This window comes from Plodia interpunctella, chromosome Z (genome assembly GCF_027563975.2).
Source record: "Plodia interpunctella isolate USDA-ARS_2022_Savannah chromosome Z, ilPloInte3.2, whole genome shotgun sequence".
NCBI lineage: Eukaryota > Metazoa > Arthropoda > Insecta > Lepidoptera > Pyralidae > Plodia > Plodia interpunctella.
Genome location: NC_071324.2, coordinates 8,006,329 through 8,032,100, shown reverse-complemented (window position 1 = coordinate 8,032,100; position 25,772 = coordinate 8,006,329). Strand labels below are relative to the sequence as shown.

At 33.6% G+C, this 25,772-nt stretch overlaps 2 protein-coding genes across 3 annotated transcripts; one reads left to right on the top strand and one right to left on the bottom strand.

The window, feature by feature from the left end:
- The first annotated feature begins 2,464 nt into the window (after positions 1-2,464).
- LOC128683281 (putative fatty acyl-CoA reductase CG5065) lies at positions 2,465-20,532 on the top strand. The gene is made up of 8 exons (XM_053768726.1): positions 2,465-2,581; positions 15,158-15,345; positions 15,593-15,901; positions 16,239-16,434; positions 16,882-17,080; positions 17,293-17,532; positions 17,733-17,990; positions 18,326-20,532. The coding sequence occupies exons 2-8, from the start codon at positions 15,160-15,162 to the stop codon at positions 18,489-18,491; spliced, it is 1,554 nt and encodes a 517-aa protein (XP_053624701.1). The 5' UTR covers positions 2,465-2,581; positions 15,158-15,159; the 3' UTR covers positions 18,492-20,532.
- Tpi (Triose phosphate isomerase) lies at positions 20,525-24,876 on the bottom strand. 2 transcript variants are annotated; one of them, XM_053768727.1, is made up of 6 exons: positions 24,639-24,876; positions 23,732-23,852; positions 23,341-23,452; positions 22,923-23,032; positions 22,603-22,809; positions 20,525-22,080 (listed from the first exon to the last, which is right to left on the bottom strand). In XM_053768727.1, exons 2-6 carry the CDS (start codon positions 23,840-23,842, stop codon positions 21,874-21,876), a joined length of 747 nt encoding a protein of 248 aa, XP_053624702.1. In that variant the 5' UTR covers positions 23,843-23,852; positions 24,639-24,876; the 3' UTR covers positions 20,525-21,873. The 2 variants fall into 2 exon arrangements, with proteins under 2 accessions (XP_053624702.1, XP_053624703.1); XM_053768728.1 differs by lacking the exon at positions 24,639-24,876 and adding an exon at positions 24,435-24,507.
- Between the last annotated feature and the right edge of the window lie 896 nt (positions 24,877-25,772).

The following is a 25,772-nucleotide window of genomic DNA, read 5'->3' as shown; positions in this document are numbered from 1 at the left end:
GTTCAATACCAATAGTCTTTAGATAAATAATAATAAAAATCTCTAAATATATAGCAAGCTGCTGGTACAAATTATGCTTACAAGAAAAGAATAAGAATTTTTAAAAATGACATGTGAATAATAAGCGCAACACGTAGAGTTAATTAGAGTTTATGAACTTTTATCCATGTGGTCAAGACAAGTGCATAAGACTTACACAGTCGTCTTCAAAATCTTGGCAAAATATTTTTAATCAACTCTTCTTCATAACTCTACGAACCATAGATCAATAAATAATAAAATTTTGAATAGCTATCTCGAATTGCCTACTAAGATTCCTATGCAATATATGATCTAGATTGTATTTGAGTATGTTGTGTACCTAAGATCTACCTTGGAACTGCTATTGGTACTAGTGACAATGAAGTCTTACTTTTTATAGCGGTGACGGTGATCCAACGAAATTTGATAAGAAATAATAAAAGAGACTGTGACATCGATATACTTAGTAAATTCTTTAAAGTTACACTAAGTTACATATCGTACTCTTGCATATCATGTGAAGGGGATGCCCTTTGATTCGTTTCAAATTATTGTTTCCAATTTCACTTAGTCAAACCTTATTGGTCTAAACTTACAACGCACAATTATTATTTAGTCTAATATTTTTCTGCACTTTCATAATTTAGTCTTATAATTGTTAGCTACAATTTTAGAATTTCTATTGTAAGACATCCTAAAATCGATTGGAACCTATTTCTTTAGACTTAACAGTAACCTAGTCAAGTTAGGTTGGTAAAGTAGTTACAAAAGTAAATATGGTTAGGTTAGGTTTGGATATGTGTCCCCCCGACGGGTTCCCATCTTGTCGCGATGGTGGGGCTTAGTAACCGGGGGGGCTGGTCTGACACAACCAGCCACCCCGGTGAACCAAGAGGAACCCAAGGCCCAGAGACTTTGGTGGGTGCTCTGGGCCTGGTGGACGGTCCCTTCAGTAGTACTGCCATTGGCTGGTGACCCGCCACCAGCCTTTGGATGTGGAAACTAGAGGGGACCAGAGGTGGGGTCGCGGGGGTTTGTCCTCCGCGACCACAGCGCGGCCGTGGCGCTGAACACGGTGCGGTGGGGCCGCAGGGGAAGAGGAGAGTCGGTATGTCTCTCGACGATCCCCCTGTCCTCTGCGGCCGAAGGGTGGCTGCCTCTGTATCGGGTGCAATGTGTGGGTGTCACCTGCCTATCACCTCTTGCGCCCGTACAGAGGCAGACTTGGGTGCCCTGTGGCACCCAAGATTTTGTGTGTGTGTTGTGTGTGTTGTGATCGCTGGTCCCTTCAGGACCAGCGGTCGGTGATACCCGCTCCCCCCGTCAGCTTTCTGACTGGTGTGCGGAGTGGGCTTGATGGTCCGCGCCACGCTCGCGTGGCGTAAGGGGCGGGTGGTTAGCACTTGTGCTTGCTGCTCGCCCAGGTCGGGGCCGAAAGGCCGGCCGGGGGGGCGTCGCGGTCGAATGCCTAGCGACCCCGTGACGTCCCCCATAACGGCAGCGTGAAAACGCCCCAGGGGTTTAGTGGGTAGGCTGGGCCGACTAGCGGCCCAGGAGTCCCACACTCAGTGCGTAACAAGCATTCCCCTGGGTAAACAAAAAAAAAAAAGGTTTGGATATGTGTGTTCACCTGTCCGGCTTCCCGTGGCCGGATGGACGGGACGAGCGTCTTTCCACACGAAAAAAAAAAAATAAAGTGTTTGGATATGTGTACCAAAATTTAGGTTAGATTGGGAAGTTCCTATACTTACTGTTACTGTATGGTGGTAGGTAAACAAAGATTATTGCACAAGATTAGGCGTTACACTTTTCTACTTAATTGTTTAGTGAGAAACATAATTAAACCATTATGAATATTAGAAGTAATAAATTATTTGGACTACTGACTAATTTGGGAAGTAAATAAACGGCGGTAAAATGTTAGGGTAATCAAAAATAGGCTATACTAAATTAAAAATAATAAAAATGTACGACAAAAATTTAAGCATAATGTTTGTATACCAACCTAAATTAGTAATACAAAAAATTAGGGGAACCAATAGAGGTCCCATGTAATAGAAACACACAGATGTCGGATGCGATAGACAATTTTTTTTTGTTTTTAAATTAAAGGGATACAAAATAGTTTTTAATTAGAGATATATTTAGATGCATATTAGTTTATTTTAATATGTGAGGCTGTTAGAATAATGTATCAAAATAAAAAAGAGAAATAAATTGTCTATTCGCAACCGGCATCTGTGTGTTTCTATTACCATGTGCAGGAGTGCAAAACAAAAACAATCATCTAAATCACACGCCGTGCCACATCAAAACTAGCCAAAGGTAAATGACCACTGAGCTCTATTTTTCGGCTTCGAAAGCCACTCTACCGAAGATCAATGAAATAGTAACGGACTTTGTTCCACCAAAATTTTGACGTCGACAGATGGTACCTATGTTATCTAGCCGTGTAGCGCGACTTGGCCAGTCCGCCGCTGTGGGCGCCCGAGAGAGGCTGTGACACGTCAGACAGTTACTTCGATCTACCAGCTACATATCGTGACAAAAAAAAACAAAAGTAAGTCAAACTTTTATGTAATTTCCTTTCTAACGCCCGAAACCATAATAATTTAGTTGCGTCTTAGTGATACTTTGATGATCAATTGTTATTGATATTGTTTATTCAAACTAAAAAGCTAAGACTTATGTTTATTAATACTTTATCTACAAAACTATTGATTACTTTTTATCATAAAAAACAATTAAAATTTGATTATTAAAAATTATTCTTAAACTGCATTAAAATTTTCACGTTGGTTTTTATACAATTTCATATTATCTTGTGAAATCATCAGCAGAGAGAAGGCGTAGTATAATTTATTGTTAATTGATCTGAACTTAGACCCTAATATGAAAATAATCTGGTTAATGACAGCACTCAATTGAGTAAGCATTAATTTCATTGTATTTATCACGTGAGCAGGAATTGCCGTGATTTGCGTGTGAAGTGAACTACGACACAGCGATCATTAAATCTTAACAAACATATTATTTGAATGCGATTTCCTCCCACGTACCTAAGGGAAAGTTTTTTGCCTTAATTTTCTTGAACCGTTTATGACATCCAAAGGCAGCACAAAAATGTATTCTGAATCGAACATTTGCGTGGATCGTAATTGCATTGGCTGAATAAATATATACGCGATTAGTAACATACAATAAAATTTTATATCTCTGATACTAATTTATCTCAATGCCAAATATAAATAAACTTTAATAAACTTGGAAATAGACTTACTGCTGTGCGAGTACGATATTGACACTGAAATAATACTATTACAAAAAGCAACATTTACAATACTATTATATAATCATCAGGAGCTTCTCCATGTTTCGGAAGGATCATTAAGCTCAGCAGCCAGGACCAGCGTCCCGGTTGTGTTTTCAGTCGTTAAACCCGGTTTCGTGGAGCTATACTCCTTATTTCCAGTGACGCGAGTGTCCCAGCAATGGAGACATTATATAAGATAATATTGTTATTTCTGTGTTGATTAGAAATAGTTATAAGGATGCACTTTGCCGAAGTTATAACGTAAAATTGTATCATATCCAGTTGAAAATGGCTTCAGATAAACTAACAGAGATTCCACAGGAAAACTATTAATTATAAATTAAACCATTTTCATCTACTGATAAAGTTATCTTAACGTTACAACTTTACTACTACGGTACTAAAATGAATAATTATAATGGTTTAGTACCTACTTAAATTATCTAAATTGTCTTAAATTGTCTATATTGTCCTGCTAATGCGAATGTTTATATCGATATAATTTAAAGCTTAACTACTAAGATTATATTATAAATAGAACTCACTAGGTATATAAAATCACAAATTTTGACGTACCTATGTTATTAAAAACCTATATTATTTTACGGAATACAATCATCGTACTCTTTCGAATTCTTTCGCGCACATGCTTGTTCTGATTCTATGAAGGTAACGTAAAAAAATTGCAGAGTATATACTAATGTTATGTTCAAATAAACTCACCAGTAACGTTAGTTGCTGACCTTTCTCGGTGGCCATCTACTGTACAATCACACTTGTCTTTTGGTGACCTAACCTTCAAAAAAAAGAACAATATACGATTCTTCTATGCGCATAATTTTTTTTTATTGATTATTCATTATAATTTTGAGTAGTTTTTCTCTTTTACTTTCCGTTTTATCCGATACTATGACTATTTATTCGTTGAAGAAAAAAAAATGCATTGAAATTATATGTATATTTTACCTAAAGTTTTGTGCGATTGGATTATGTGAAAATACATCTGATTATTCGAATAGACCAAAAGGGCCTGTTACATTATTATGATGAAATTACCTTCCTTCATTCACACGGTGTCTCAGACCATGTCCATCAAATAAATTGAGGTACAAAAATACTTTATTGCTTCACCTTCACCTTCCAGCGTGAAGGATTAGTTTGGTAACGAACTCGAAGGTTTCGAATTGTTCATTAATAGACAGTTTCATTAAAATACTTAATTAAACAAAATGATTATGAAATTAATTCGTACGACCCCCGTCGCGTCGGGCTGAATGTTAAAATGTCTAACACTAAAAATATTTTAATATCTTTATTATACTTTCAGGAAAACCGTACGTAACTAAACAATACTATTAAACAGTTACGATAATAAGTTCAATCAAAAGACATACATAAATACACATTTTATGGTTATGAGGAAGGGACCTGACATTTTAAATAAATAATCGTTATTAAATTAAATGTTCATATCAAAGTACATTTTCTCATAAATTAATGCGTACTATAATGTCATAACTCAGTAACTACTAGCCGACTACGCTCGCCTAAAAACTCAATAAATTATACACCTAAACCTTCTTCAGGATTCACACTATTTATTGTTAAAACGGCATGAATATCCGTGCATATTATATCCGTAGTAGTTTTTAAGTTTTTCGCGAACAGACAGACGCGGAAAAGGAGTTTGTTTGTCATATTAAGAAAGAATGAAAGCAATGAAACTACGATAAAGTTCTTTGGAAGTTTATGACTTTATAGGTACCACAAGGCTGTAGTATCGTTACATATTTTTTTAATTTGCGCCATTCGGATAACAAATGCACCTATTTTTGAGTCAAAACTAATATGTAATAGATTAATAAATATTAGTTACAAATATAATATAGGCAAGTAACTGAAAATAACAGAATTTCAACTCACAGTCTAAATTCGGGTCAACTGATATCAAAGACACGTAAGTGAAGAAAACAATTTTTTTCATATGAAATCCGACAAACAACGAACTATTCGATGATACTCAATTACGTATGTTGATTTATTATAATTAAATAGCTAAATTAAAACTGAACACTAAGTAACAATTGACATCCAATTGAAGTAGATAACATTTAGTGGCGTGGCTGAATAGGACCACGCCATATTCTCACGTGTTGTGTCAGCTGAGGAACACGTAGCCCCAACAGTTAATAGACAAAAAAAATCATTCCCAAAGAGGGTTGACGTCAGGCCGGTTGTAATCTTCAAAATTTAATTTAAAGTATGTCCTTTATTTATTGTAAACGGCTTCCACCGCATGTTCCCAGTAATTCCCGGTCCTAAGTATCTATTACTGCTGCCTTATACCATGCGAATAAGGTTCAAAGGTATGTATAGACTTTTCGCAGCCGACCATACTTACAAAAAAACACTTATATACATATACTAAAACTTAAAAGTGTACAAATATACCAAATACAAACAAAATGAGATACTGACATGTTTAGTTGTGTTGCGAATCAACTTTATGACAATAACATAAAAAAGATGCAAAACGGCCCAAACCCGGTTCACTCGGTTAAAAACGTAATAAGTTATACTCTAAGCCTTCCCCAGCACACTTAAACCTTACTCATCAGACTATCCACTTAAAAACCGCATGAAAATTCGTGCAGTAATTTTTGAGTTTATCATTAACAGACAGACGTGGCAGAGGTATTTGTTTTATATTATGTATGTAATTAAATACGAGTACATGTGCGTTGAATACAAAAAAGTGTATGACATAACAGATTGAATTATAAAAACACAGTTTAATCGTAAAAAATGAGCCACTTCTTGCACACGCTAGCTTGCTGCATCTCATATCTGTGTTAATGTCTTCCGCATATACAATAAAAAATAATAAATATAAAATATCTGTAGGTGAGTAAGGATGTCCGAATCAAAGGTGATGCTTTTAATTTCTCATTTTCGTTGATTTTTAAATTTAACCCTAGACTCTGTGATCCCTTGAATAATAATAGTCACTATAAAGAGATAGTTCACTGTGAAGAAGAGTTGAAAAGAGATTGGGCACATTGCCTCGGTACGGCGCGTTTGAGGAGGTGTCTGTGACATATGTCTGTACATATGAGATATGAAAAAATATTATGAGGGTTTAAAAAAAAGCAAAAGCTATGCGGTTTTATTCGATAAGAATTATAAATTAAAGTTTTTTGTTTTTTGGCAGACATATATACACCAGACACGGGTAAAAATCTATTAAAAGTATCATTAAAATGTCTTATAAAATATATGAGATTTAATAGATTTAATTAAACAGTTTGTTGAATATTTTATTTAAAAGAACTAAATTTCGTTGAAATTACATGTTACCTGGTAATCGATGGTGTATGAACACGTGAAAAATTATGATTGTAGCCAATAGTATATGAGAGAAAATCTAGTACAGGTATTTCGTACAAGTGTAGGGCTCCATATTATATCCAAATATATATTACAATGTTCCATTCACATTACGCAGTAATTCGTTTCCCTACAAAAGACATCAACGCGTTAATAAAATAAATATTTGTGTCTTTACCAACTTTGGAAACAAAAATAAGGTTTGGGTAAAAAATATAATTGAAAATGCTAACAAAATTTACATATATACATATATAACATTACATCTTCATAAATCGTTGACATGTTTCTGGCCTGGATCAAAGCATAACTACACTAGAGTTGCAATGCCAAAGCTACTGTCGTAAATAAAAATAAATTACTGGTTACTAAAGCAAAGTAACTTGACCCGCGTTGTAAGTTCGAATGGTAGCAACATCAGGTGAATAAAAATATGTGACTAGCATATGTTAACCTTTCAAAATATATAAATAAACACAAAGAAATAACTGTCTAAAGTTGTCCAAATCAATTTTCATGCATGCAACATCTGTTGCACACACATGGAATGACTCCCAAAACCATACTGTTCAACCTTGTGCAACTAATAATAAATCACGATATTTTTAGATACGCCATTTATTGTGCCGATCGTCGGACGTTAGTCTTTGGAAAGCGAGCCATGGATTTTTGCGTAATTCAATATATTATGTATATTAATAACCATTTTATGCATTTCCAACAGCTAAATGATGAAACGTTTTTCTTGTAAAGGATTTATCAATTTACAGAAAAGATTAACCTTTAACATTAAATCAACTTGGATGTGATTATAAATTCTCATTCTAATCTCATAAAACCCAAAAATAAAGCATGTTAAGTATGTCCATTACATCTAGTCATTTGTTTACATATACTTTAGTATTCAAAGTCTATCTTCCATCTCAACGTGGGAACAAGACTTCAAATTTTGATATATCGTATATGATTTTACGACCGTTAATTATTAAATGAAGGAAATCTAGCGACTTACAGATTTTACTAAAGTATTTAAGTAAATAAATAAGCTCCACGCTATGGCGGTAGATTTTACTAAAGTATTTGTGTAAATAAATAAGCTTCACGCTATAGCTGATTCCGCATACATTGCTGGTTTTTTATTGTGGTAAATAAAATCACTCTACTTTACTACGTAATTAATGTTCACGCATTTGCGTTACGAGCTGGCTTTGAGTATAACACGAGCGGAACAATCTGAGCGGTGTTCGTATATTTGCGGCTGCGACTTTGTACGGACAATTTCAGACTCTAAGCTAGCCTTGGTAAAATGCAAAAAAAAAATTTTTTTAATTTCATCGAAACTTATATAATTGCTGGAAAATGTTTGAAAGTTATATCAACATTAGAGGTCTATTATCAAAGATCAATCTTACTGAATTTAAATTTTATGGCGATTTGAATTACATCATAATGAGGTACTAGATCGGAGGCCAGGAGGACGTAAACAAATTACCCACTAAATCTACTCAAAAGAGTTTCAACACATTTTTGCATCTTGTATTACATTGTATACATCAAGAGATACAAAGTCTTTTATTATTGCACATTGAACGATCATGTTGGATATTAAAGTAACAATCCAGTCGAGATAAATAGTGACTTTATAATTTTAAAACAAATGTTTCAAGTATCCTCAAATAGAAAGAATTATCAAATAGAAAGAATTAATATTTAATATCTAACGAAACCATACAAAATATCAACGTTGCCTCACCTCGGCCTAAAACTTTGTCTGGACGTTTACGAAACAGTTTCGCTGTCAGGGTCATCTTCAACATAATTATAACTATTTCAAATGTCTACCAGTAATGGTACCAAAGATCCGAGTATCTGAGAAACGCTTTATAATATGCAGCGTTTGTCAGATATTCGTATCTTATATCTCTACGTATGCAGTGCATATGTATAAATAAAGTTAATGAAAATAGTAATTAATTGATCCGCTCTGGCAATAATTGGGTAGAAGACTAAATCAGAAAATCGTAACAAAATTGTATGATCTAGATAAAATAAACTCGATCATCACAAAAGCCAAGGTTTTGAAACAACGTTTATTAAAAATTCATCACCATAAACGCAATGTCTAAAATAGCTGAGAAACAAACATAGCTTAAGATTATAACATATTACTCAATCACGACGTCACATTAGAGTACCATTTAGTATGGAACGTTTGGACGAGTACGAAAATGTGTGATTTATATATTTTATTATAGTCATATCTATGAAAGCATTGTCATTATTAGTGTTTTTTCACTTGTGTTTCTAACAATATCGCCTTCGTTTGTCGTAACTGTCATTAATGTAAAAAATAATTCGTTGACGATCTGTATATAATGAGTGTATAGTGAGAATTAAGGGTTCCTTTCAATTCACCCTTTATGAAATTATCCCTAAAAATTATCTACCAGCTACTGAGATCACAACGATAGACATGTATGGACAGAATGTGATATTCCAGGTAAACAAAAGGACGATTATTGACTACCTAGTCTGTTCATCCCTTATGGAGATCTTCTGTGTAGGTAATCTCCATAGATAGTTACCAAAATCTGTAATTTATTTTACCCGAGCAAACCGCGGGTAGGGCTAAACGAAATCCCCATTGCACAGTTAGTGCCATTGAATTACACCATCAATGTTCCAGAGGAAACTAATTACAATCATTGATAATTAATTTCTGATAATGAACTTAGACCAAGGTGGAATAAATAAATGGGTAATTGACCTATCGGGCAAACTGTGGGAGGGAACTGGTACTATTATAATAAGGATTTAGTTTAGGATTATAACAAGGATTCAATTAATTTTAATTGATGATTAATTAATTTTAAATATAGGATTTTACCCAAAAAAAACAGTGATAGTAAAGAATTGCTCCAAAACTCCACGTATTTACTCTTGTCGCACCCATTCCTATAGTGTTATACTGTTCATGTTGAAGCGATCGTATCATGGAGTCGTAGAGGTCATTCAAGTAATCACAGTAATCTTGCGGCGTACCACAAATTTGAAACCGAACATGAAGATTCTATTACCTGAGTCTATTACATGTATCCCAAATGTGGAGACTTTAGGAATAGCATAATCAAACGGTAAGTCTATCGCCTCATATGAAGTGAGATTAAAAAGTCCTTTTTGATTACCAGTTGAGTACCTAATAGTGAAGGAAATTCCCTTTTTGTGGCTACTTATAAAAAAACGCAGTTATGAAAATTTATTAAATATTAGTAAATTTTCATAACTGTGAGTCGATCTAAGATCAAAGGCTAAGATAAAATAATACTTAAATATATTCTGTATCGAGTTGAGATGATAACTCATTATATAGGAAGATCAATATAAACATGAAATGAAACAAAGATTATTCATAATATAAAAACTTACACTCAGATAGATCACTTCATAAAATTCATAATTAGTTATGTTACTTCATTAAATTACTAGAAATTTGGTTACATTATTTGGTAATCATTATCGATATAACTACCAACAGATACATACACTGACACATCTATCATAATAAGATGGCGCAAGTTGAACTAAATGTATTTTTGACTACGTATGTAACATCTATATATACTCACTCACTTATCACGAAATCTCGAAAACTACTGAGGCCATGAAGATGAAATTTGCCAGGAAGGTTGATTGTAACTAGAAGACGTCCGCTAAGAGGATATTTTGACGACCTCGGTGGCGCAGTGGTAAGGTTCTTGTCACTGAACCGAGAGGTCCCGGGTTCGATCCCCGGTCGGGTCATGATGGAAAATGATCTTTTTCTGATTGGCCCGGGTCTTGGATGTTTATCTATATATGTATTTATTATAAAATATAGCATCGTTGAGTTAGTATCCTATAACACAAGTCTCGAACTTACTTTGGGGCTAGCTCAATCTGTGTGATTTGTCCTAATATATTATATATATTATATTTCAAAATTCCATCACTAAGAGGATGAAATATGGATTGCCAGTTTGTATGAAACTCCGTCATTTTTGTAGTCAGATACATGAAATTTTTTAATTTAAATTTGTTGTTGGCAAAAAATAATAATGTATTTAATTCTATTCTGATAGGTGTGAAATAGGGGTTGTAAGTTTCTATGAAAAAATTTCATTTTGAAAGTAAGAGACATGAAATTTTTAATTTCAATTTGTAGTTGGTAAAAAATAATAATGCGTTACTTAATTAGATTTCTGTTGCCTTGCCCTTTTGCTGTTGGAACGATGGGCCCTTGGGGTCCTGAAGCAAGGCTATTTTTAAGAGAAATAACGACGCTCCTTGTGGAGGCAACAGGAGACTCGAGGGCTGGCAGCTTTTTTGCTCAGCGTGTAAGTCTCGCGATACAACGGGGCAACGCTGCCAGTATACTGGGCACGTTGCCTCCCTGTGGCGCGTTGGAAGATTATTTTTATTTATAAAACGGCATTTTTGTATTTGTATTTTTTAAAGTTTGAATGAAATAAATTTTTACATTAGATTTTGAAACACGATCACGACCCACCCTAATCAGAGAATGTGTGAACTTATATATATTCCTTCAGTCCAAAATACACAACAAATTCTTCTGCTTTCATGTTAAGTCTCATTCATGAGTCATGTAAGTATATAATCTCCATTGGTAGGTATTTGGGTTCAAGGCAGTTGAGGTTTTTATCCGAACGTCGAGGAAGTTAATATTTGTAAAGGAAACTGGGTACAAACAAATAGAGTAGGTACACATTCCTCTTTGGGCAGTAGAGGAGTTCAGAAATGCTATATGTAATTTGTAGCTCTTAAAGATAAATAATTTCAAATAATAGTACTTATTACCATTTTACATAGTATAAAACAAAGTCACTATTTCTTCTTTTAATCAACGCAACGGATTTCAATGCAGTTTATTATACCATTATACATAAATTTGATTTAACCTATACCTTTAACCTATATAACTCTCCTAAACAGTGTTAATCACAGTTTTAATAAATTATACAAATAAGTATATCTTTACCTTGGCAATTTAATGTATATCATAATTGTCCGTTACTTCATTTCATTTAAAAGAATACTATGGAATGGATTGCGCCAGATGTTTGCGGAGCTTCTAAATGCATTCGCGGGTTTATTTTTAATTGATGGTTATGTATAAATGCTATAATAAATAATAGGTATTATAATTAGACTGAGCTTTTCGCGCTCAAAGACTACAGACGGCCCAGTTTGTAAGTGTTGGATATGACAGAGCAAATTGAGCAAAGGAAGGAATAGTCTTAACTAGTACCTAATTATTAACCAACGACTTTCAGAAAACCACTATCAATTGAATGAGTAACAGTTGCTACTGCCAGTACAGTCGCCCGCATGTCAAGTTCCTTAAGACCTTCATTTCGCGATAAAATGGCGAATTTGCAATGAATTTGGGCTGATTGATGTGTCATCGACTGTGACCGGGCTCAAGACTGAACCAATGATATAAGCAGCTATTGTTGACTAATATATTTATTCACATAACTGTGACAATTTGATTCATGTAGGTCAGGTGCGGTTGTAGGTAGCACATTGTATTTATACACGTCTCTTTGTAGACCTATGATAGATAAGTACATATTCCTACCTTTTCGCACGATCAGAACATTCGCACGTAAATTTTTCAGTAATTTGTAACCTAACGTAATTTTCTGATTTGTTATTATCAGCGGCATCGTCAAGGGCCTAGACCTATTATAAACTACTTACGTCTATCTATCTGGACCCTAGGCTCCGACACTCTCGGGCTGAGATAGAACCAAGGAAGGCTTTTAGATTTAGATATTATGAGAGAAATGTCGCACATACAATACAAATACTATCGCTAATAATATACGGAATAAGACTATTTCAATAAATGGAAAATAAACAGATTGTGGTATTTTTACTGTCACTAAAGTTTAAACGTATGTACACTATCTCAATATAGTAATGATGAGTTTATTTGCTAAATCACAACATGATTGGAATGCAATTTTAAATATTGTCTGTTCATGAGTAAATTCAGAAGCTGGTGAAACAGGTTATGTAAGTCGGTCTGTAAAATTACTAAATTTATTTTATTAACCACGATATAAACCTGAGAACTATGTAATATTAGCACTAGACTTTAAAATCTAGGATAAACGGTATGGCTGTACTGTATGGCTTTGTGTACAAAAGTACACAATTATACTAACTATATCGACTCTTGAAATGTATTCATAGAATATTCAATGTTGTACAAAAAATTATGAAACTCAAATATTATATGTTCTTCAGAAATAATTAATCAATTTACAAGTAGGTAGTCAACTCATTCTACATAAACGAACACCATAGGCTAAGTTCACCTAATGAATGTTTTTTGGTCAACTCGTCCCATTCACATATTTTATAGCCAAGAAAAATATTTAAATGCAATAAAGCGCGGTAAGATTTTCCTCTAAAGATTTTTGTCCACGCGGGTAGTACATTTCAACGAATAAAATACAATAACAGAAAGACTAAGCAAAATTAAACTTAATTATAATTATAAGTTATCCCATGATCTAAGTTTTTTTTTATTTATTTGGAGTGGGCTGAGTTGGCTATTTATGTTATATACTGATCAATAATTAATTTGGCAAGTTTCACAAATTATGATCGTTAACACAATGGCTATCACATTTTGAGAAAGCATGTATTTGTAATTTTAACGTTTATACTGATATAAAAGTAAGTATAAGTATGGTACTACCAATATCCTCAAAGAATGCCTATAACAAATTTCGAACTCATTCTAATCTATACAACTACCTAATACACTAATTACATTTTATTTTTATAATATAGTTAAGCAGTAGTAACAATTTTATTTTTATAATTTACTTATGAATAAAATCTACGAATCACTGTCTTATAAACAAACATAATTTTAGAAATCATTTCATTTTTTGCCGAAAATCAATCTTAGCTTTCACTCTATCGAACCATAACGTTACATAAGTAATTACAGACGAAATAATGGTTACTAGATATACTTATCTAGTCATAAAAAATATGAAACAATGATTTAGATTATATCTAGAAACAATGTAAATACTCTTACAAAGTTTCTAGATATAATCAGTTAAAAATTGGGTAATATATGATAACATTTCCGTGCCTATACAGTTTGTAATATTCATCCATCTTGATCTAGGTAATAAATTGTTGATAAACACTAGCTTTTTGTTCCATTAATCTGGAATTATAATTTCATTGTCTATCAGAATTCCTCCTTTAGTTGAGTATGTTTGAATTAAAAACTGCAAGGGTACACGAGAAGCCATATTTTAAAATCTTTCAAAGCTATAACTAAATTAACTCTAAACAAAATATTTTTATATTTTCCATATCTGTTAGGTAAACACACGATAGTACCAAACCATACACAATGCAATAGTTTAAATATAGAAACAAAGAAACGGTCTATAAATGCTTGGTTTCAAACTACCAAACAGCACGAGAGTTAGCAGCAGTGGCAACATTAGTTGGGCAACGATGTATTTCGTAAACTAGATGATAGAGTTAAAAATCTCGTTTTTGTCTAATAGCAAACCACACAAGGTCAACACGCATACTGCTCTTTCTAATTGAGTCAAAATATAACAACATGATTTTACGCGATGAAATCTTTCTACTCTTTTGTGTAACGTTGATGTTTCCTATTCGTTGATTTTCTGACACAATACACATAAAAGTCTTTTAACAATTGCAAATAAAAGTCTTTTATTTGTCTATTTCCATATTCCAAACATATTAGAAATAGAAAAAGAAAAACTATACCTTACTTATTTGAATGCCTTTAATCCATAAGCATCAATAAAACAGTAGATTAAAAAAATCTGTGCATTAAACACGAAAACAAAATTAGGCGATAGAGTCATAGAAGTTATAGAGTAAGAATTTGAAAAAAATTGTACACGCTAATCTCCGAAAGTACTGGACAGATTCGAATAAAACTTTTTTGTTATAAAAGCTATTAAGCTTGGGTAACACATATAAATTATTGTGTTTCATGATAATCCAGCTAAATTAAGTATATAAATGTGAAAGTGTGTTTGTTTGAAGTGATTTTTCGTGTGGAGATATTTGGAGAGCTAAAGTGTGATGGGCTACTTTTTATAGCGGACGAAGACGCGGGCAAAAGCTAGTACTATATATAGGTGTACCTTATAGAGATGCAAAAGTTAGTGCCACGCTTTTATGGCTAAACCGCTGAAACCAATTTGATAAAATTTGGTACGTTTAATTAAAGTGAAAGACCGCGGTTGAAACACAGGGTACTTATTTTGACAATATAATAATTATCACTCAGTAAACAGGCTCAGTAAACAAAAATCTAAGTAATATCCTAATCAGTTCATTTATTTTGGTCCACAGAAATGTCTGTAAGAGAGTTTTACGCGGGCAAAAACATCCTGCTCACAGGTGGGACGGGATTCATGGGCAAGGTGCTCATAGAGAAAATGCTCTACTCCATTCCCGACCTCGGAACCATTTACTTGCTGATGAGGCCCAAGAGAGGAAAGTCTGTTGCTCAACGGTTAGAAGACATGCACAGATTGCCTGTATGTAAACATTCTATTAATATTCGCGATTCAGCTTGGCACGTGTGAAGGTCATAGATTCAGATAACTTCTCCAAGTTTTCTATCTAGAGATGACTCATGACTAACATTTTTCTTCCTTTTACGAAATTAACTTAAAGAAATGTTCAAATGCTAATTTTCATCATGGCCACTATCTGAGGCTTTGTTTTGAAAATACAGTTTAGATATATTAGCTACGGACTGTATGTATGTTTGTCATGTTTTAGTTATTCGATCGTATCCGGAACGAACGACCTAGTGTTTTGAAGAAAGTGAAGGCTCTGCAAGGAGACGTTTTATTTGATGATTTCGGCCTATCAGAATCTGTGATCGAGGAGCTGGCCAACGAGGTACATGTGGTCTTCCACTTCGCTGCTACTCTCAAACTGGAAGCGCCGTTGAAGGACAATGTCGACATGAACACCACTGGCACACTGAGGACGCTGAAAGTAGCAAAGAGAATGAGAAATCTTCAAATTTTCGTCCATCTTTCCACCGCTTTCTGTTATCCGGACTATCAATCTTTGGGAGAAAGGGTAAGACTTAATAACACTCTGATTCTGACGTTACATACTCACAAATAATTCTAAAAAAATCATTACAATGTACATCTTATTTTGAAAAGGTGGAGATTGACAGATATTTATATAAAGATTGACAAGGATATCTGGCACGGTGAAGGAGTCGTTGCTGTCGTTTATTTTTCAAGAAAATGTCATTACGAAATTACTTTTGAAAATTTCCTATTTCAATGTCCTTGTCAGTCTTTATCTACCTATTATTGAATCGAAATCGGTGACATTTTCTATTGATAGCAAGCAGCTACACCTTTGAACTCTTTTTTGTTTACATAAATTTAAATTAATTTCACAGATGCATGCACCTCCCGCTAAGCCTGAAGACGTGATGAGACTGATTGAATGGATGGATGACAAGCAACTGAAGGTGGTAACGCCGTCTCTATTGGGGGCCCATCCCAATAGTTACACATACTCCAAGCGACTGGCCGAGAGAATCGTGGAGGAAGCGTACGGGGAACTCCCCGTCGTCATTGCCCGTCCGAGCATTGGTAATATTTTTGATTCAATTATAAAAGTGGCCAGAATTTTTGATACAGTCTTTTAGTTTGTGCTGGGTTTCAGTCTACTTATAAGTGCTGGGCTTCCGATCTAAGCCATAAGAAGTCTACCGCTAAAAGCAGATTCGTCTACAATACCTGATGATGATCCCAACTTCCACAAGGCCTGATTGAAAGTGGCCTGCGTAGTTTGTAGATGTCTTCGTGGTACTTACATAGACTGTTACTCCAGAAAATTTGTCTGTTCTGGATTAGAATTTATTGATCATCATTTCAAATTAGTTCAGCGCAGGTATAGCCAGTGGATACACACTCATCGTAATATATAACTTATGTATATACATATATACTCTTTGCTTCATTGCTTCCTTGATCAAGATAATAAATACGAAGATGTGGAAAATAATTAATACTTATTTTTTATGTTTCCGTTTACAGTATGTCCGTCCTATAGAGAGCCAGTGGCGGGCTGGGTAGACAACCTGAACGGTCCCGTGGGGTTGATGTTGGGAGCGGGCAAGGGTGTCATCCGCACCATGTTGTGCGATGGCACCCTCACCGCGCAGGTCATCCCTGTCGATATAGCTATTAACGCTATCATCGCACTAGGCAAGATAGAAGCCACCAAACCCGAAAAGTTAGTACGCTATTTGACATTGCGATAAAGTCACGGTATTTTTAATTTTTTTATTCAATATTCTATGGGCGCATTACATTTTAAATATGTTTTCTGGAGAAACGCAACCATTAAAGTTTATACAAACAATCGATGATTTCAATCACTATAGAAGATATATTTATATAGATTATCAAATCGCTTGTTCCATACAATTTGGTTATTTTTTTCAGGAGTGAAGTTATTCCGGTTTACAACGTGAACGTCGGACACCAGCAGCCCACGACATGGGGCGATGTTCTGAACGTAGCGAAGGTCTACGGTCGGAAATACCCCCTGGAATGGCCCTTGTGGTACCCCAACGGCGACATCACGACTAACAAAGCGGTACATGAAGTAAAGCGCGTCTTGTTCCATCTGTTACCAGCGTACTTCATAGACCTTCTGTTACTTCTGCTGGGGCAGAAGCGATTGTAAGTAACGAACTTTAAATATTCTCCTCGAGGGAAATTCGGAAGAATCTATTCTGATATGCAGAAGGCCTATTTTTCAAAGGCGCTTATGTTTTGAACTAACAGGAAGATTCGAAAAAGCTTTTTGTGCATGATAGGTAACTTTAGTTAAGATTCAATAACCATGATAAATTAAATAATATATGTGCATATTTTTACAGCATGGTGAGAATCCAGGACAGAATCAGCCAAGGTCTTGAAGTCCTGCAATACTTCACGATGCGTCCTTGGACCTTCCCTTGCCCTAACTTTGACAAGATACGTTCCTACCTCGACGATGAAGAAAAGCAAATATTCCTGACAGACCTCAGTAAAGGCGACCGAGACGAATACATGAAGAAGAGTGTGGAAGGCGGTCGAATATACTGCTTGAAAGAAGATCCAAGTAAACTTACTAAGAATAGGACACACCACAATATGTAAGTAGAGATAAATTTCTAAACACACATAAAAATCGTGGAATTATCGTGTATCGTGACGTGTGAGGATGTGTTCGCATGAGTCGCTGGTTCACATGGAAAACATTAAAACTAACAGATCTTACATAAGTGTAACATACATTAGGCGGATATAAACCCAAGCGTTGTAAAGTTGTAAACTGGCGAGAAATAGAAGTGGTTGAAAACAAAGAAAGGCTTTTGCCCAGCAGTGGGACCTGAGAGCTACATAAATATATATCCCAAGCAAGAGAAGCTCATAGTCTAGCTTTTCTAAATTTACAATTACACCTAATATTAGAAATATTTTGTTGCAGCTTATTCGTCTTAGACTGCATCGTGAAATTCTTCTTTGTGATGCTTATGCTGTCCTTCCTGGCGTCGTGGTTCGAGCCTGTCAAGACGGTATTTTCGTACGGGGGACCTATTATCAAGCCTCTCCCATTCTTAGGCAAAACAGTATTTCCTGACCAAGACAATTAAAAAAAAGAAAATATTTGAGAAAGAACAAAACAAACCAATATTCAGAATCATAACCGAAGCGGCAAATATTTTTAATTAGATTAGTTTGTGTCATCCTAAAATCGACTACTAGCAAGAATTTATATGCCAATATGTTGATTTATCAATGTTTCCACGTGGTGGATATACTGCTTAAACCGATAATATACCTCACAAAGCATGCAGCATAAAATATACACCATATTTTGTGTCTTGATTAGGAGATATCGTGTAGATCCACATTCTAATTAACTTCTGGATCATAAGAACACTTTAGCATACTTTAACAAACAATATACAAAGATTAAGAAATTTTATGGGTGCTTGCCTTATACATTAATAGATTTACATAAATTGGAGTTATTAACCAAGAGTAGGTATATTTCATAATCTAATCATTGATTTGTAAATGACACATCATGTACCTATAAGAACATTATCTTAAACTTAATAGTAAGATTCTAATAAAGAAAGCTAAAATTTATTTTATAGTGCATTAAAATTTTAAACAAATTGTAACACAGGAGATGTTGCTGATCTTATAGAATTAAAAGCACCTCTTACATTTTCGAATAGGTGCTAAGTCCACAACAGTTCACTACAAGTTTCAAATAGCCTACAACCACAACAATCATATGAAAACATCAAATACGAGTACTTCTAATTATGTGTAGAAGAATAAAGCCTCGACAGTTTATAGGCAATAACAGCATCCCATAAAGGGTTGACGTCAGGCAGGTGGCAGTTAAATAATAAAAAGCAAATTTTCAATATTTAAAGATCCTCAGGATTTAGGCGTCACAGCCGTAAATTCAACACGTAACGATGAGAGAGACCTTAAATATGTAAATGTCAGCTACGATTACTAGTCACAGCGTATTAAGTGTAAGCAAAACTCCGAGACCGCGCGTCGCACATAAATATGATTAAGAAACCAAGACTGGTTCATTAACTTTGTGCGTAGTATAACGTCCTCTTTAGATTTGTATACTTACATCTATTCATATGGGTTCACGAATTGTCTATAAATCAATCATATACGATAAAGATAAACGGTATGGTACATGCTATAGGCTTTATGTACTTAATATATTTAAAAAACTTGTGCAATCTCAACTGATCGACCAAAATTGTTTATATAAAGACTTATCGTATAACATACGAAATTAAATTTAATAACGTAGCAATACGATACGTTTGTTTACCTTACAAATTATCCAAAGTAAATTACTTATACATGAAGTAAATACTTTAATTAGGTACCAGTGTAAATATCACGGCACGTTTGAATACAAAATAGAACTAATATTTGGATATTAGCTATCAAGATATCTATATATTTCTTGCTCTGTACAAATTTTCATGATCAGCATTAGTTTTGACATGTCCATAATTTATGTTCACTATTATTGTGTGCTGAGAACACCTAAATATTATGATAGTTTTTCCGCCATTTAAAAAAGAATGTTATGATAATTTTTCCGGCATTTAAAAAAGTATCCTATGTAAACATAAATGTGTCATTTGATAAATATTTAGGTATATCCAAGGGCAAGCTAATTACGAAAAACCTAACCAATATTCTCACACAAAAGTGAATCATTTTCTTGAATTGAATGGATTTCCCATTCAATTAATCTTAAATAGAATAATTGTTATTAGATTTTTATTATTATTAGATTGTTAAAGGTGAAGGATTTCCAATATTGTGATGGATAAACAAACTATACATTTAATCGAAAATATTTGTGCAAAATGCTGTTTGTATTCTACTCAAACTGAACAAATCCATCAATGGATTAGTTTCCACATTTTGTATCATTGGCACGGTATTTTCGGTTGAATGTATCTAAATACAGATATATATTTACTTATAAGGTGTAAATATGTAATTTTACGTATGTATATTACCAGTAATAGTACCGTCGTCAATGTTATTCAATATTTTTATTGACAAGGGTATAGGAGTTATTTTTTTCAATTGGTTATTGTTAACAAAATAAAAGTACTTATGGTTTCATTATGTTAATATTTTATTTATACTTAAAAGCTCGAAATATAAAGTTATGAACAAAAATTACAAATAAAATAATATGCATTTCTGCAAGTATCCTTCGTAAAGATAGGTAGACTATAAATCGCAAGAGCCATGATTAAAATATTGCAGAAGAAATAAACACAGACATAATCAAGCCTGTTGTAATTAGGCGGTGATTACAAGACTAATAGTAGCCATAGAAAAAAAAAGGAACTATTTTTTTACTAATTTTATGTACGTAAACTTGAAACATAATCGCAAGATAAAAGTGTTGTAAATAGTAAATCTAGCGGGTGTACAATTGCAACAAAAGATGATAAAAGTTATAATTAACACATATCAATAATAACGCTAGTATAAATAAACTTCTTTAACAACAACAAGTTTAAAGTCTTACACGTATTTAGTGATACAATATTCATTAATATTTGTCTACTGTTTACGCCCATTGAGTTATCTAATATTACATAACTAATATAATATATTTCACCTACATGACACATACTTCGTTTGATAAAGTTGTTATTATTATATCAAGGATAAAATAGCGACAGCAGTATTAATTGCAATTATTATTAAAATGTGGTATTAAGAGTTATTCACTATAAGAGCTCGACATTGAATGATAGCCTTGGTCAATACATGGCGTCATTGAAGTAGTGTGTGTGTTATGCACACAATGATGAAAATATCATCCATTTTATTATCCTAAATAATAAACAACATAGTTTATAGAAATATTTTTTAAAGCTAGCTATTAGCCCTCTGGCTACCTCCGAATTAAAAAGTCACCTAAAACCATTGTATCCTTTTTTCATGAAAAAGCAAAAAATACATTCACATTAAATAAGGATTTATAAATTATTAAGCTATCAAAATATTGTTATAAATGAAAATATCCTAGTATCATATTATTGATATACGATAACAGTAATATGCCAGGGAAGAGATGCAAGGGACAAAGTTAAACTTTACGTAATTACAATGTTTAATATAGTTGAATATTATATGTATGTGATAATAATATAGTGAATAACCCATTATTCGACTTGAATTGAGGGTCAACCATTTAGATTAATATATAAAATGGTTTTGATTACTACCTAAAATTATTTTAGAACATTAGTCAGTAACTTGTGCTGAAACCCTCAATCTTAGTCTTATACTATCATATTCTATTAACATTTAATGCAATAAAAGTAGTTTATATTACACTGTTTCTTGACTATGATCGATCGATGAGACACTAATGTTCGCGGGTCGCAATTTTTAAACGCGGTATTGTCTGTAGGCCCATGACAGCATCTCATACCATATGTTCAGCTTCTACTTGCTGGCATTGACGATATCTACAAACTCAGGTTTGAGGCTGGCGCCGCCGACGAGGAAGCCATCGATGTCTGGGCAAGCGGCGAGCTCCCTCGCATTGGCAGCTGTCACCGAGCCTCCATACTGAATGCGGACTGAGCTGGCGATATCGGCAGACACGTTGGTCGATAACCAATTGCGTAGCGAAGCATGCACCTCTTGAGCCTGAAAACGAATGTTGAATGATTACACAAGTGTCCTTCATATGTTATTGGCTGTGGCTACAAGTAAAAAAAAAGTGAAGCATGCAAAAAACTGTGAGACTGGAAACAATATTATTACATAATTGAATGATTACACTGGTCATCCTCACTGCCTGTGTGGCTACAAGTCGATAAAAAATACTCACATTACATTATTTAAGTATTTCTTATATTTGTGTAAGTAAAAACACTGCATTGCACCAAAAACAAGATAAAAAATACTATTTATACAAAACGATAACTAGAAAGCGGCCTTATCACTAGTGCAATCTTTTACAAATTAATTACCTTGCAAATGCTAATGCAAAGCTATGATTATAAAAAATTGGTGCATAAGTAAAAAAAAAAAATATTCTATTATTACTGAAATGGGATATAGCTGTTGTTGTAAATGTATTATATATAATGTCATTGTATTGTATGTATTATATTATATGGGAAAGAAAATTGACATGTCTGATGTTTAGAAGAACTAATTAAGTACCTGTTGAGGGCTGGCAGTTTTTCCAGTGCCGATAGCCCAGACAGGTTCATAGGCCAACACAACATTGTCCCACTTGTCCCCGATGGCTGGAACAAGAGCCTTGGTCTGCCTGAACACCACCTCCTCTGTTTTGCCTGCTTCCCTCTCCTCTAGGGTTTCACCAATGCAAGCAATCACTTTTAAACCACTTTCTAAAGCATGGGCAACCTGCAATTAATAAAGCATTCTAAAATTGAGAAAATTTATTTAAACTTTTAATTACTGTCATTTAACCCGCATAACAAAAATAAAATTACAAAATATGAAGAGAATACTATTACCTTTTCTGCAACAAGGTCATCTTTCTCTCCAAAAATAGTCCTTCTTTCAGAATGTCCCAAAATTACCCAATCAACACCAATATCTTTGATCATCACTGGTGAAATCTCACCTATTTGAAAAATAATGAAAAATAATTCAGTCACATTCTCCATTTGCCTAATTTTTTACTATATGAAACTAACATGTATATAGCTTTATGTAAGTACCATTTTTTAAAAGTAGTTTGATTTTATATACAAGATTTTTTCTATTGAGTTTTTATTTTTTTGTAATGCAATTAAAAAAATTTGGCAACAGATTGTATTTTTAAGAAATATATCAGAATTTGTTTTAGGTGTAACAAGAATTTAGTTACAAATTTCATTAGAAATTGTTTAAATATACAATAAATCATATATAGTGAACTAAAGAACTTACCAGTGAAAGCACCCTTTGCCACTTTCCAGCAGTTTTGTGCAGCCACAGCGATATTGTCTGGTACAATACTTTTAACATATGCAAGGTAGATAGCAGGAATTCCCAAGACAACCTAAATCAAAGTATTAATTATAATAATATGAGCACCCAGTGTGATTTTATTTCTTATATGTAACTTTACAAATTAATAACATTCTAGAACAAATAACCAAATAAGTAAGAAATTGATTATTATGTAAAAATCTATTACAAATAAGAAAACATTTAGCAGAAATACAGACAAACAAATTGAGCAGCTAATAAATGGTTCTTTGTAAGGACCAAAAATCCACAAAAATTGCAACCTAAATGTTATTTCATTAGATAATAAATAATGTGTGTGAGACCTTACCTCAGCATTGGGATCTAGTGGTCCTTTCTTCAAATTGTTTATGATTTCATTGATTTGATTCTTGTCACCATTCATCTTCCAGTTTCCACCAACAACAAATTTACGGCCCATTTTTTATTTTCTAAAGAGAGTTATCCATAATTAATAAAAGGTTGACTTCTAAATGACACTTTAAATCAGAAGAAGACTGTGTCAGAGTCAGTAGATTTTTTCAAATAATAGTGACCTAAGCAAAGGAAATGTGAGCTTTTGAAACAAGTTAACCATTTTCCAACAGGTCTTTTATCAGGTAGGTACAGTAAAAAGGATTTCTGGATTGGGATACTTTTCATGACACCTATGCTATATTCTAACACTCCTGTTTCCATGGCAGTGGAGATTCTATCTTTCTTTGTCACATCCTCGCATTCTCGAGGTCGCGAAAACCGAAGTTATAGTGTAAAAAAAAATTTACTAAGTATTTTGAAAATTCCACCCAACGAATAATTGCAAGGATTCTATAGTTATTGAAACAATAAATTAACAAAGAAAGTACAAATTAAGTAATGGCAATTAGTAAGTAATTAAGACATGGGAATTCATTAACAATATAAATTATACCTATTTTTATCAGAAAGCCGGTAAGTTATCAGAATAATCGAGAAGAGGTACCTATGTAACTATGTAAAAAAAAATTTTAAGTATAGGTAGATAGTACCAGTACCTGCGCACAAAGTTAAATCTAGGTCACAGAATATTGAATTTCAATCAAGGTAGGTACAACTCCCAGGATTTTAGTGCACTAAAAGTTGAATGATTGTCCTATATTATGTGCAACAAAAGAGAAAAATGTAACCATAACTACGAATGCAAAAATTACTTAGAAGCTGGTTTGAAATTCAAAATTGAGCTCTTACTACATACATACCTTTAAATGTATATCTTCAAATTTACAGAGAAACACTCCAATTTTGCTCGCGGGATCTAAAACGGACGAGACTGGCCGGGACGATAAGTGGAATGAGTATGCTTTCAGTGGACATAAAAAAGTCAAATTGAAGATCAATGTGTGATATCAAATTTATAGACATTTGATTGGTCCATAGGGTACGTGAAATATTATTACAGCCAATCATCAACTGCGCTGAGATAGTTTGTATTTTAGGTCAACGAGAACAAACTGACATGCATTGACCTTTCTGACATTGAATTATTTTTTTATTTAGTTGGCGAGACAAGACAGTATGTTTTCATTCAGCCATGACTTACGGAGTAACTCTGGCACTGCTTCTAGACTTGTCTAGACTGACACTGGCACACACGGCACACACATCACATAGGTAGGTACGTATTTTTATATTCGGAATCCATATTGAACTGGCAATGCGGCCACTTTAGCGATATTGTCCCTAGATTCTTAGCCTAGTTTGATGAATTTTAATGTTTAACCACATATATAAAAACAATTACGTTTAATAGCGATTTACTAAACTATATTATCGTTGAAATAATTTGATGGCTATATTATCTTTATAGACAAATTTTATTTTTAATTAATATTGTAAAAAAACTAAAATTCGAACTTTAATTTTAGTACTAAAATAAACTGGATACGATAACTCTAGAAATATTTTGAATGCAAACTTATTTATATACCTATAATAGCGGCCCGCCCCGGTTCGCTCGGATTCAGACATAATAATATGCACCAAAACCTTCCTCAGAAATCACACTATATATTGTTGAAAATCGCATGAACATCCGTGCGGTAGTTTTTAAATTTATCGTGAACAGATCTACAGACGGACCTACAGACTTTGTTTATAATAAATGTAAGGATGCATTCATAAATTGTAACAGAATACTATGGATAATATAAAACTATGACGATTTAACTATCGATAGTAAATAGTAACGTGGTTTAAACTATCTATCGACAGATTCGATACTCTCGATTGTATTCACGGTGTTCACAGACGTCTGTCAGTAAATACCGGGAATACCATATAATACATTCAATAAGTAATATAGACATATTCTTCTGTGCCAATTGAATATCTTT